The 14,489-nt window shown below is 39.1% G+C and overlaps 1 protein-coding gene across 1 annotated transcript; it reads right to left on the reverse strand.

Moving 5' to 3' along the window:
- Nucleotides 1–7,500: 7,500 nt before the first annotated feature.
- Nucleotides 7,501–8,694, reverse strand: LOC122734691 (farnesyl pyrophosphate synthase-like). Its single transcript, XM_043975694.1, has one exon. It carries the CDS (start codon nt 8,485–8,487, stop codon nt 7,621–7,623), a length of 867 nt encoding a protein of 288 aa, XP_043831629.1. The 5' UTR covers nt 8,488–8,694; the 3' UTR covers nt 7,501–7,620.
- Between the last annotated feature and the right edge of the window lie 5,795 nt (nt 8,695–14,489).

Raw genomic sequence — 14,489 nt, forward strand, 5'->3', positions numbered from 1 at the left:
ACTGTGATAATGAATCCAGTCCAAAGCACTACCTCTCTGAACTGCAACAACTGGGAATGTAGGAGCATACAATCATAGATTTAAAGCTCAAAGGGATCTCAAAGGTCATCCAGTCCAAGCCCCTCATTTAATAGATGAGGAAACTGAGTCCCAGGGAGGTTAATTAACTTGCCCAAGGTTACTTAGGAAATAAATGTCAATGGTGAGATTAGAACTTAAGTCTTCTGACTGAAGAGACTGTTCTTTACTCTGGCCTATGACTTTCTTCTGTCCTTGTCCCTGGAGAAGTTATAGGCAGTGGTGGCAATGACACTGAGGATTCAGCACCAGGATGACTTAACAAGAAGAACAAAAACCTGGAGAATGTGGTGTCACGAAAGCTGATGGAGTATGAAGTGAATCAACAGAGGTCAAGATTAGGATTGCTGAAAGATCATTAGACCTGTTGGTTAAAAGGTCCTTGGTGACCCTGAGAGCTATTTAGTAAAGAAGTGCTTAAAGGGTCTTCAGAATCATCAAGATTAAATTTAAAAGCTTTTGTACAAATAACATAAATATAGTCAAGATCAGAAGGAAAGCAGAAAATTAGGGAAATAATTTTATAGACAGTTTATCAGAAAAAGGTCTCATATTGAAAATGTATAAAGAATTTTGTCAAATCTATAAGAATGTGAGTCATTCCCCAGTTCATAAATGGTCAAAGGATATGAACAGGCAATTTTCTGATGAAAAAACCAAAACAGTTTGTAGTCATATGAAAAAATGCTCTAAATCATTATTGACTAAAGAAATGCAAATTAAAACAACCTTGAGATATTCATTTTGTGCCTACAAAATTGGCTAGAATGATTGAAGGAGAAAGTGACAAATGTTTGAGGGAATGTGGAAAAATTGGGACACTAATTCATTGTTGTGGAATTGTGAACTGATCCAACCATTTTGGAGAGCAATCTGGAATTATGCCCACAGAGTCATTAAACTGCCTATACCCTTTGACCCAGCAATACCACTACTAGGTCTATTTCCAAAGATGATTAGGGGAAAAGGAAAATAACCTATCATGTTCTAAAATAAAGGTTTATAGCAATTCTCTTTGTGGTGGCAAAGATCTGGAAATTATAGGGATGCCCATCAATTGGGGAATGGCAGGATAAGTTGTGGTTCATTCTTGTGATGGAATAGCACTGTGCAATAAAAAATGATGAGTTCAGTGATCTTAGAAAAACATGGATAAACTTGTATAAAACAAAACAAAGAATGAAACAAGCAGAATCAAGAGAACATTGTATACAGTAACAGGAATATTGTTTTAAGAATGACTTTGAGTAAATGTTATTTTGACTTATAAATACCCAATTAACTATAAAAGATGTATGACTAAAGACACTATCAACATCCAGAGAAAGAACTGATAAATAGACATATGTATAGATTAATTTTACATATATATGCACTATTTATGTCTAATGGTAGCCATTGTGGAAGGGTAAGGGAAGAGGGAAGAAAAAAAAGGAAAAAATAAATTTTCTTGTTTTTTTATTTTCTTATCTTTTTTTTCAGGGCAATGAGGGTTAAGTGGCTTACCCAGGGTCACACAGCTAGTAAGTGTCAAGTGTCTGAAGCCAGATTTGAACTCAGGTCCTCCTGACTCCAGGGCTGGTGCATTATCCACTGCACCACCTAGCTGACCCCAAAAAAGAAATTTTCATGAGAATTCTGTTGTATATTTGAAAGGAAGAACAAGTTTTGCATAGTAGATTTGCAGTTTCAAGTGTAGGCATCTTTTTACTGTACTGTGTTATGAAAATACTTTTTTGTTCCATAAATTTAAAATAAATTTTAAAAAGAATAAATGCTTTGTTGCATTTCATTGTGTATCTACTGAGTCCACTTATGTAAAAAAAAATGTAAAACCTATGTACGGTGAATATTGTAACCAGAAGAGCCCATTTCTCTAGCATTCTGGATAAATACAATTTACTATAGTATTATTAGTGTCAATCAAAGTAAAACGACGATCCTAGAAACTGTAGTAATTAAACACAAACCTGTTGACTGACTGATGTTATGTGGGAAAATGTCATGGCTTTATACTTTCCCATTGGGTACAACACACAGAGACTTCCAGAGCTGAATTGTTCCTGTATATGCTTTTAGGTGATGACTAACCCTTGAGGAACAAAGATAGTCTTCCAAAGGAATCTGTGTGATTAATGCTGACAGAACAGAAGTAAAGGCAAAATACTTTAAATGCTTCAATGGTATTATTAGCTTCAATCAAAATAACACTAAAGCCTTGGATGAAGATTTTTTAAAAATCATTCATTCATTGGCTCATCATATTAACTCATCACTAAGTGATGTCTGATCATTCAATGATGAATTCTTTGGTCACAGCAACCCATGAAATAAATATACCTATAAAGCTGTCCAAAGTCCTGTGTATCTGACCCTTTTTGGCTTCCTCAGTGGAGATGGTAGAGTGGTGGGAAAGTAACAGAAGATGCTAAGGTCTCATAGCTTTTATATTGTCTATAATCATTACCTTAATTTGTTGGTCCTCTATTTGCGAGAAACTTGTTCAGTGACCAATAAGTGAATGTACTACTGAGGGGAGAAAATTTATATCTCCATCTTAACATTATTTTTATAAATGAATTTAGAAGACAGGAAGGAAAGGGCATCTAAATTGCTCACAGGTCCTCTTCAGAGAGGTGAAAAAAGGAGTTGCCAGAGATGTTTTTATTGTTTGTTAAAAGGGAGCAGGAAACATCATTTTATGGAGCTCTTGGTCATCCTATATTGCAGTGCTCATGAGAAACTTCTGCATAAAAACCATGATGAAGACAATTTCAGTCTAATTGCTAACATTTGCTGCAAAGGATCAATAGGTAGAGAAATTCTATGAAGTATTTAATAAGATTCTCCTTATTGAATCATCATATATTTGTTGGCTTAAATACTAAGGGGGTATGGGTAGGTGGTGAGAATATGGTGGAAAACATGGTTCAGAAGTACAAAATAAGAGAAATCAAAGGCTTTTTACCTGTATAGAAGCCTCACAACTAGAGAGTAAGGAGACACTGAAATGAAACAAACAATATCACACACACAAACACACACAATGAAACTGTGTTCTAACAGAAAAGAAACTGAAGTGGGAGTCATTTCATAATCAGCAGTATTGAATACATTCAGACTATTGACTTGTTAAAGCAAAGATCAAAATCAACATCAAATTTAAAACAAAGAAAAAAATGAAAAGAAAGCCTGCAACTATTTAGACAAACTGAAGCATAAAAATAGGAAATGGATAAAAGAATAGATATATGATGCAGACATACACCATTTCCTATAAAACTTTTACTAATATAAATTAACCACGACAATGAGCCTGGAAATCTTCTCAGATACTTGATCTCCTTGGCAAGCTGAGGGGCATGGCAATCAACTATAAGATGGATTTTTAATATAAACTATTTTTGTAAAATGTAGAAGGATGTTGAAGAATATACATATGTATATGTGCTGGAAAACCTCACAAACTATCATTCCCCAAAAAGGTAATTAAGAAAATATTTTAATGAGGATAATTATATGGAGGATATATTTGTATGGAGAGAATACCTCATGAAGGTATGAGAAAAGAACAGGTAGGCTTTATTTTAAATTTTATCATTTTCCAATTAACAATATCCTTTTTACATTCATTCAACAAAAAATTATTGAGCACCTACTATTTATACTTGCCAAGATGGCTACAAAGATGGGAATAAGAAGAAGGAAGCAGAAAGAGGAGGAGGAAGAGGAGGAGGAGGAAGAAGAGGAAGAGGAGAATAGCTGACATTTCTATATGGCCTTTCATTTTTCAAGATACTTTCATGTTCATTATCTCACTTGATCCTCACAACAGTCCTGCAAGGCTAGACATCTTCCTCATTTTACAAACTGAAGCCAAAGAGTTTAAATGACTAGGCCATGGTGATGTTAGTAGTAAGGATAGAACCCAGAGCACAGCCCAGTTCTTCTGACTCCTAAGCAATTACTTATCCTATGTCAAATATAAATAAATATCAATATTAAAAATTAAAAATCAAGCAGTCAGTAACTTTTCCTTCTCTGTTGGGTTCAGGGGTTTTCTTCTCCTTTAAAAATAATTTTTCACAATGAAGAAGATAATGAGTCCCATCTAGGCCTGGAGTCAAGAAGACTCATCTTCATGAATTCAAATCTGGCCTCAGACACTTACTAGCTGTGTGACCCTGGGCAGGCCATTTAACCTTATTTGTCTTAGTTTCTTCATCTATAAAATGAGCTGGAGAAGGAAATGGCAAACCATTCCAGTATCTTTGCCAAAAAAATCCCCAATGGGGTCACAAATTGGACATGACTGATCAACAAGGAGAGGACCACTTCAGAAAGTCTAATCAGATAAAATGTTAGGGAGGGTGCTGAAGAGTACAGTCAACATACATTGGATTGGAAAATGAGATCTGGAAAGAAAAGTTCAAGGAATTTATATTCTATATTGTGAAGAAAAGATTGGCATGGCCACTGTACCAAAATGGAGAAATCAATGATGTACCTTTCCCTCTGAAAGAAGAACATGGACCCCACGTAAAGAACCTTTGATCCAGCAGAAGTCCTCTTCTTCCCTCAGAAAACTGGCTGAGGTTGCAGCTAGGGATTTAGATTTGACGCAAGAAATCACTTTCTGGATGTGCAAGCTGAAACACTAAAGCAGGTGGTATAACACAATTTTCTCCCTGAAAGATATTTCATCACAGGAAGAGACTTATTTTTCTTTAGTGGCATTCTGCCAAGAATAAGGAAGGGAGATAGATAGAAGACAATCTTTGGAGGTCTCTTGCAGCCTCAGAATTGTATTAAAAAGCTGACAGTTCTATGATAAACATGGAGCTTCAAAGGGCTTGGTTGCTAGGCATTGTACCTGACAGATGTCACCTGTTTAGAGTTTTAGGGGTTGAATAGACTCATAAAATGTGATCCATGTCTTTTCATGAATACAAATTTTCAGGATTGTAAATTAACCTTAAATCAACATTTACAGAACAAGTTTAAAGGGCCAGATCTCTAATCCTGAGATCCTGCTAAAGTACAATGGCAAAGACTTCTTTCTTCCCCATTATTCTGTAACCCCACTCCCCTCTTCCTGACCCTTGCTGATCCTTTCACTCTTATTGATACCTCAACTTTTTACGATTGGGTTTCAGTAACTCCTCATTGGTTTCATGACGGAACCAACCTCACCCAAACAATTCTGTCAAGAAGCTATCCTTACCTATGTGCCCACACAATCACACCCACCATTGCCAGCCACATGGCAGTGCTAGAATTAGAGTCAGTTATCTTGCCTCAGGCACTAGCTGTGTGACACTGAGCAAATCATTTAACTACTCTGTGCCTCATTTTCCTCACCTGAAAAATGGGGATGAAAATAGTACCTACTTCACTGGTTTGTTTTGAAGACCAATTGAGATAATATATAAAGCTCTTTGCAAACCTTAAGTTGCAGTATAAATGCTATTATTGACATTTCTATTATCAGCCAGGGAGGGTGTAATAAGCTAAGACTAAATTTGGCTTAGTCCAACAGGTTCAAAGTTTTTCTTGTTTAAAATGCAATAAACACTTTTGAACCATGAGATGCAACTAAAATTACTTTAATATTTTAAATTTAAGAATATGTAATGTTAAAATAAAAGTATATATTCCTGTTCAGAAGCCAAGAACTAGAGAAAGCACTCTGTAACCAAGGGTAACACTCCCTGCCCCAGGCCAATCCTTTTATAATTTAAACCACCAGGTGGGCAAAGCACCAGGTGGGGCTGAACCAAAGGTTGGTGTAGAGGATTGGCCACTCCAAGGAACCAGCCCAGACTCATGCTGCAGAGGGTTTGGGGGTCAGAAAAATCAAGAGAATATAAATAAGGACAGTACTGTAGAAGAGCCTTGGCTCTGGAGTCATAGGCCCAATGGTCAAATCTCATTTCTGAGACCTATTGTGTGACCTTGGGCAAGTCAGTTAGCTTCCCTGGGCCTCAGTTTCCAAATGTGTAAAGAGAGGGGCCCCTGGGTTCCTTCTAGCTCCCAATCAAAGATCCTACATTTAGACTTGGGAAGGACCTTATGGACCATCTAGTCCCTACCTCCTTATTTTAGAGGGCAAGAAACTGAGGGTCAAAGAGGATGGAGTGACCTGCCCAAGGTCATACAAGTAATTAAGTGATGGAGTCAGGATTTAAACTCAGGTCCTCTGATTCCACATTCACTGTTGTTTCCACTGCAGCTGGTATTTTTCAATTTTCCAAAAGCTTCTCCTCAATTCCTAAAAAAGAGAAATAGTGGGGACATCTAGGTGGCACAGTGGATAAAACACTGGCCCTGGATTCAGGAGTACCTGAGTTCAAATCTGGCCTCAGTCACTTAACACTTACTAGCTATGTGACCCTGGGCAAGTCACTTAACCCCAATTGCCTCACCAAAAATAAATTAATTAATTAAAAAAAAAGAGAAATAGTGAAAAAGACTTTCAGAGATACTGGTGCCTTTCTTTTAAATCAAAACATCGTTTCAGGAAAAGCTTTGCTTTAAAAGAATACCTTTTCCAACAGAGTGAAATGTAAAATATAGTACTGAGGAGAGGGGTTTGGTACAGGGCACTGAAAAAAATCCTATAAATACATGCTGATAACTGGAGATGTACTGTAATTGTTGCTTGCTAATTACTGTAGAAAAATGTAGTATTATTATGAGATGAATATACCCTGACATAATAAATCAAAGATTATTATGAAGCAAGCATGACTGTGTGATTTTATACACTACAGACTAAATTCAAAAAGTAACTTAATGAAGATGTTTCAAATGCAACAAGTCCAAAATAAAATTTATTATGTTTTCCCCAAATATTCCCCTCTTTCCAACATTTCTGTTCCTGCCAAGCACACCATTTTCCTCCAAGTCTCCCAGGCTTGCAACCTCTGTCATCTCCAGTTCCTCACTCCCACTTTATATACAATCTGTTGTCAAAATTAGTCATTTCTACCAACACAACAGCTCTTGTATCTGTGGTCAACAGGCCTTAAATCCATTGGTGACTTAGGGGGATGTCTACCCCAAGCATGGGAAGACTTCCCCCTACAGAATGGGCAAACAAGAACAATTTATTCCAGTGGCCATGAATGCTGGAACTCTTAGAAGTTGGGCAGATATCAAAGACACCAAGATCATCCACTGAATCCCAGCCATTGTCAATTATCCTGACTTTTGTCTTTCCACTGAACTTCAATGACTGGAAGAGAGGGAGTGAAGCTGATGATTTGTACAATTCTGCCTCACTTAAATCCAACTCACATGTAAGTGAAGACATCACCCTATGATGTCACTGGTTTTCTTTGAAAACAAAGTACAAATAACAAGAACTTATATAGACACCACCCTAGTATAGACCATCAACTCTTTTTTTTTTTAAAGAGCCATAATTTATTTTTATTTTATTGAGAGTACATCCTCTCCCAACAACACCCAAGGTGCCTTACCCTGCCCTCCTAGACCACCCTCCCCCCCCCACACACACACTTATGTCCAACTCCTTGGTCACTTCTGACGTTTATAGATCTTCTTTGCCATTTCCAGGAAGATAGATGGGGGCAGGGGGGACGAATGCTTCTCAATGAGCCCCATCAGTCTACTGTAACTTTCTTCCTCAAACTTGGTGAAAAGAGCAGGCAATTCAAGTTTCTCATAGAGTTCCTTCACTTTAGCAACCTTCTCTGGATCGTTCTGTCCATAATTCTCCTTCAACATCTTTCTTTGCTCAGACGATGCAAGCTGAAGGCACTTCACCACCAGCCAGCTGCATTTGTTGTCCCGGATGTCAGTGCCAATTTTGCCAGTCACACTGGGGTCACCGAAAAGGTCAAGGTAATCATCCTGAATTTGAAAAAATTCCCCCATTTCCAGAAGGATGCTCTTGGCGCTGGCGTGTTCTTTTTCCCCATCTATTCCTGCCATGAACATAGCAGCAGCAAATGGTAAGTAAAAGGAGTAGAAAGCCATCTTGTATTTGACGATGGTCTTATATCTCTGCTCTGTAAATTTGGTAAGATCAACCTTGCTCTGAGGGGCTGTGATAAGATCAAGGGTTTGGCCAATCTCGGTCTGATAAGTGCTCTGTAGGAAGAGTTCAATGAGGTTCAGGTAATAGGGCTGCCCACGGCAGTAGTGCTTCAGCAGGCGGTAGACACAGGCTTCCAACAACATGGCATCATTGATGGCATCCAAGCCAATGTCGGGTTTCTTATACCAGCATGTCTGTCCCCGGCGGGTAAGAGAAGCATCCATGATGTCATCTGTTACTAGGAAGAAAGCCTGGAGCAGCTCCACACACCAGCCCACTGCCAGTGCTCTCTGCAGACTGTCGGCATCCTGCTTTCGGGGTTCCACTAGCTCCCGGAATACCATGAGCACTGACAAGCCTCAGTTGTATTTTCCCCCGATGGCATTGTACTCTAGGATCTCCTTGAGCCTGGCCATGACATCTCCCACCTCAGGATGCTCTATCCCATCTTCTGTCAGGATCTTTACAATCTGAGAGAAATGCTGGACAAAGTTTTGCTTCTCTTGGGCAAAAACTGATTTCTGATCTCCATTCATTCTGGTACCGGGATGCAGCCATAGCCTTCTCTCGGGAGGGTGGGGAGGAACGACCATCAACTCTTGACTAGATTATAGCAATAGCTTTCTTTTCTTTTCTTTTTTTCTTTTTGCAGGGCAATGAGGGTTAAGTGACTTGCCCAGGTTCACACAGCTAGTAAGTGTTAAGTAGTGTTTGAGGCTGGATTTTAACTCAGGTCCTCCTGAATCCAGGGCCAGTGCTTTATCCACTGTACCACCTAGCTGCCCCCATAGCAATACCTTTCTAATTGGTCTCCCTGTGGCAGGGAGGGATGTCTCCCTGCTTCAATCAATCACCCACTCAACTGCCAAAGTGATTTTCCTAATAGCTCAGCCCAAGTCATGGAATCCTCCTACTCAACAAACTCCAGTGATCCCACATTACCATTAGAATCAAATATGAAACCCTCTGTTTGGCCTTTAAAGCTCTTCACAACCTTCCTAACTTTCTAGTGTTCTTACTCTGAACTCCCTCTGTGTAAACCTACACTGGCCTTGTTGTTCCTCAAACTCAACCCTCCCTCTCCCCATGGCAAACCTTTTCCCTGACTGTCCCCCATGCCTTGAATGCCTGGGGAGTCTTGCTGGCTTTCTTAAAGGCTCAGCCTTAGATCCTCCCATCAGCTGGAATAGTGCCTTTCCTCTAAGACCACCTTGCTTCTCCTCTGCATATATCTTGTACATACATAGTTTTTTTACATGTTGTCTCCCCCATTACAATGTGAGCTCCTTGAAGACTGTTTTTGCCATTCCTATTCTCAATGCTTAGCCCAATGTGCCTGGCAAATTATTGGTACTTAATAAATGCTTGTTGAGACAATTCTAAAAGACTCACAATGAAAAATTCTATCTACATCCAGAGAGAGAACTGATAATCTGAGTGGATATTAAAGCATGTCTTCTTTTCTTTTTTTTTTAAGAAGTACTTATAAATTATTTTTTATTTATGGAATAAAACAAGCATTTCCATGACATAGTATAATAATAAAGATGATTGCACATGAAATGGCAACTCTATGATATTTAACTTACTATTGTTTTAAAATATAAAGTTACCATGTAAATTTCTTTCTTCTTTTTTTCCACTTTTTTTGAAGCACATTTTCAACTTACTTTACTTTTCTTGTCTTTAAATTTTTTTTCCTGCAACATGGTTAATATGGAAATATGTTTTGCATGACTTCACATGTATCATTGATATATTGCTTGCTTTCTCAGGGATGGGGGAGATGCTGAAAGGAGGGAAAGAATTTGGACCTCAAAATTTTTTTAAAAATGAATGTTGGGCAGCTCCGTGGCGCAGGGGACAGAGCACCTGTCCTGGAGTCAGGAGGACCTGAGTTCAAATCTGGCCTCAGACACTTAACACTTACTAGCTGTGTGACCCTGGGCAAGTCACTTAACACCAATTGCCTCACTAAAAAAAAAATAACCCCCCCCCAAATGAATGTTAAAATAAAAATATACAATTTTAAAAATAAATATTTGTTGATTAAATAGCAGTCTGAGTTCCAAGAATATATAAGATTTTATATACTCTTTAATATTTTCCAAGCATTGTATATAAAGCATCTCATTTTGCTCTCACAATAGCCCTGGGAAGTAGGCGTTGCTATGTCCATTTTATAGAAAAGGAAACTGAGGCTGAGACTGGTTAAATAACAGGCTCAGGGTCACGCTACCAGTAGTCTCTGAGGCAGGATTTGAACTCAGATCTTTCTGACTACAAGACTAGTGTTCTTACCTACTGTGTGGCCACCTATCTCTCAGGAGTGCTTTAGGTTAAATATTTGCCTGCAGGGATGGGCACATCTCAGAGGTCCCTTAAAGGCACATCAGATTCTGTGGCTTGATTGTCTTTTATTTTATTTTTTTAAGGTTGAGAAGGAACTAGCATTATTCATATTCAGACAGTCAGGTACCCAGAGTCTTCCTGTGCCCTGTGTGGTTGCCTTTTTTTTTTTTTCAAACTGTCCAGGCTCAGACTTGACCTGTAAGAGCCTAGGAGTCATGGGAGTATGACAGCAACATTCCCTGATTCCTCCTCACTCCTCTATCATTATCCCCCTTTAAAATTTGTATAGGAACAGGGAAATAGAAAGATATTGGGAGGGCTATTTAAGGTTATATAAATATAAGGTTTTGCTTCAAGGCCTGTCTATAGTTTTATATAAAAAGGTCAGGGATTCAGCTAACCTGGTAGAGGCAGTGATCTTGCCCCCTATAGGATTAGTTTTGTCGTTTTGCTTTTATCTTGTCTACTTGAAAAAAGAGAATGGAAGAGACTTGGGAGAGAGCAAGGTGGCCTAGAGGGGTGGAGGGCTGGAGTTGGAGGCTTGAAAAAACAAATTCTAATCTCACCTTAATACTTGAAAGTTGTATAACTTTTGAATGAATTATTTAATCTCTCTCAGTCTCAGTTTTCTCATCTGTGAAATGGAGATTATAACATCTACCTCACATGGTTACTGTGTGAATCAAATGTATGAAGCTCTTTGTAATGCTTAAAGTGCTATATAATTGCTGGCAATTAGTATTGGGAAACCTGGGAGCCCTAAACTCTAGAGGTATTAGGTAGTTATTGGGCAAATGGCCATTAACTGGATAATAGTCAAGCCTTTGGAAATTTAAGTAGAGGGGTATATGGTCACCAGAAGCTAGAGTAAGACAGAGAGAAATAAGGTCCTAAATCAGGAAATAAGTCCCAAAGAAAGGATTACTCCTGAGGCCATTAGCTAGAAGGACCTTACTTTTTTTCTGAAAGATTTAGAACCTGGGTAGAGAATCTTGTAATGTGATTGGGAGGCTTTGCCAAGGCTAAAAAGGAAAGCAGACAGGAGAATCTGAGGGGAGGTGATTTGCTGCTAAGGGTTTCTGCCTTTTCTAAAAAAAATCTATAGCAATAAAAAGCTTATTATTTTAAGCTGAAAGAATATGACAACACCCACTTTTCTCCTGAGAAAGAAATAGCCAAGATTTTAGTTTGAACCAGATGTTAGAAGCAGAGAGAATGGCAATAACCAGAGACTATAAATTAACCAATATGAAGTGGAAGTCTGTGAGACCACCTGGTTGGGTAGTACAGTGTCTTGACATCAGTAGGCAACATCAATGGTCTTGCATGAGTCACGGCACCATGTCTGTGCATCCCTCCACCAATGCACACTGTATTGTATGTATTGTATACACATGTATTGTATGTGTTTGCCTGGGTTCACACTTCCTACCTGTATTGACTCAAGTATGAACCTTCTCCCTTTCCCTTAAATGTATCCTAAGACAGGTTGGGTTTTCCAAAAGAACTTTTCCAAAATTAAGGTGAAGTACCTCAAAGTAACTTTCAAGTTACAGATCATGGAAATTTGTCTTTACTCCAAGGCTAGCCATAAGGGAATGACCCAGTTTCCTGGGTTGCTTCCTTCTACCTAGTATTGGTCCTGGAATATGGCTCCACCATGTCGTCTTGGGGGCAGACCCTGTCTTTGACCTCATCCCCACCCAACACTTAATTTCCTTTCCATATCAAAACTGTCTTTCCTTTCTGGCTCTCCTCTCCACCTAAGTCCAAGCTTCCAAGTACCATCAATCCTCCTCCTCTCCTTTCCCCCACCAATAATGTTTTCTCAAAGTCCCTCATATGTATTGACAGTACTTGAAGCACAGTAAAGGAAGTCACAGTCTGTCAGGCCTGTGCATATCAATCCTGCTGCCTTTCCTAGACTCCCTTCCTCTTTTTCCTCTGTTGGTATAAATGACTATGCAAAAGTTCTTCAGTTCACTTGAAGAAGCCCAGTCTTCCCAATGAAGCAGGGGAATCAAGCATTAGATACAGGAACATATCACATCACATGGCAGTTAAATACCGAGAAGTGGTGAATAGAAACTGAATGGGAAAATGAGGTTATGCCCCTTGGGTGGGGAGTGACAGTCTGTGCATTTTAGGAGGAGAGTGCAGGTGCTGGAAGGTGCTCAAGGACACAGAAGGAACGAGGGGTGTAACTTGGCCTGGATTGACTCATCAGCATCTCCCACAGTTCACTCCAGAACAACATCAATGCCTCCTTGGTACTTCTTGTCCCTGCTTAGAGATTATTCCAGAGAGTCAGTGATGACATTTTAATGGATTTATGAGCTTTTCCTCTAAAATCTTCCTGTGAATGCCTATTCTTCTTGCTTTTCCTTCTGGGCTGGGCCCACAGATCCCATTTCTGGCTTATCTTTATTATTCATCACCATGAGGAGATGTTAAAGTAAACATTTTCCCCTGGATAAACTCTTACTGTCCAAAGCTACAACCTACGATCAGCATAACAGCCAATGGAAGACTATGTTAGTCAATTCTAATTATCTATGATTTTTTTTCTTCTTTTTCTTTTTTCTTTTTGGTGAGGCAATGGGGGTTAAGTGACTTGCCCAGGGTCACACAGCTAGTAAGTGTCAAGTGTCTGAGGCTGGATTTGAACTCAGGTCCTCCTGACTCCAGGGCTGGTGCTCTATCCACTGCGCCACCTAGCTGCCTCTTATCTATGATTTTCAAATAAAACCTTTAACCATTTGTTGAAAAAAAAAGATCAACAAAGACAATCTATCTCCTCTCCATTTATTTGGAATGTAGAGGTGGGAGGAACTTTCAGATCATTTAATCAGAACTTCTCATTTCGGAGATGAGGAAACTGAGGCCCAGGGAAAGGAAGTAACTTATCCAAGGTCAAACAACTAATAAGGATGAAAGCCAGAATCACAAAATCATAGCTTTTGAGCTGAAAATGGATCTCAAAGATTACTATCTAATCCAGCCCCATCATTTTATAAATGAAAAACCTGAGGTCCGGGGGACAGCTATGTGGCGCAGTGGATAGAGCACTGGCCCTGGAGTCAGGAGTACCTGAGTTCAAATCCGGCCTCAGACACATAACACTTACTAGCTGTGTGACCCTGGGCAAGTCACTTAACCCCAATTGCCTCACTAAAAAAACCCAAAAAACAAAAAACAAAAACCTGAGGTCCAGAGAGGTTAAAGTAACTTGTTCATGGTCACACAGGTAGTGACCAGCAGAGTTGGGATCCTATCCCAGGTTCTGTTTCTCCATGTACAAAGTTCTTTCTGTTGTCCCTTTCCAATCAATCTAATCTGACAACAGTTTACTGATCAGCTGTTACATGCTAGGTACTAGGCTTCAGGGTGCTGACAACATGAAGACAAAACAAAAAACAGTCTCTGCCCTCAAGAAGCTTACATTCCTCCTCAGTCAGGTCCTCCTGCTAAAAATACAAATCTTTCACCTTAGTTTCCTCCATGTCCAAAAAGATTTCTCACCTCCATTGATCCTGTTCATTTTTATCTTCCTTTCCAAAGAAAACACACAATCTCCATCCCCTCTTCCCTCTTTGTCCCTTCTGCCCCAACCAAAGGGTCAGAGCCAGCTTGAAACTGATATTGAAAGATCAAAATGACTGAAAGGAAAATAGTTATAGCATAGTCATGGAATATGAATATGTTACCTAGAGTTCTATGAAACACATGTACGTGTGGTATTTGTATAATAGCTACAAGCCCGTTTTGGATCTTAGATTGTCAGTTCTCAGAGGACATAGATTGAGAAGTGCCTAGTACTCTGGGCTTGCCCAGTGTGAAGTAAACACAAAGAAAACATTCCTTTTTTCCATATAAGTTCTTACTTTTTTTAAACATAGAAACCTTGATGCTAAAAGATTAGTTGCTTAGCTAGGAGGGGAGAGGGCTGAGCAGGAAGAAGATTCATGAACCTAAGATGTTAATCTTAAACCCA

This window comes from Dromiciops gliroides, chromosome 1, assembly GCF_019393635.1.
Source record: "Dromiciops gliroides isolate mDroGli1 chromosome 1, mDroGli1.pri, whole genome shotgun sequence".
Taxonomy (NCBI): Eukaryota; Metazoa; Chordata; class Mammalia; order Microbiotheria; family Microbiotheriidae; genus Dromiciops; species Dromiciops gliroides.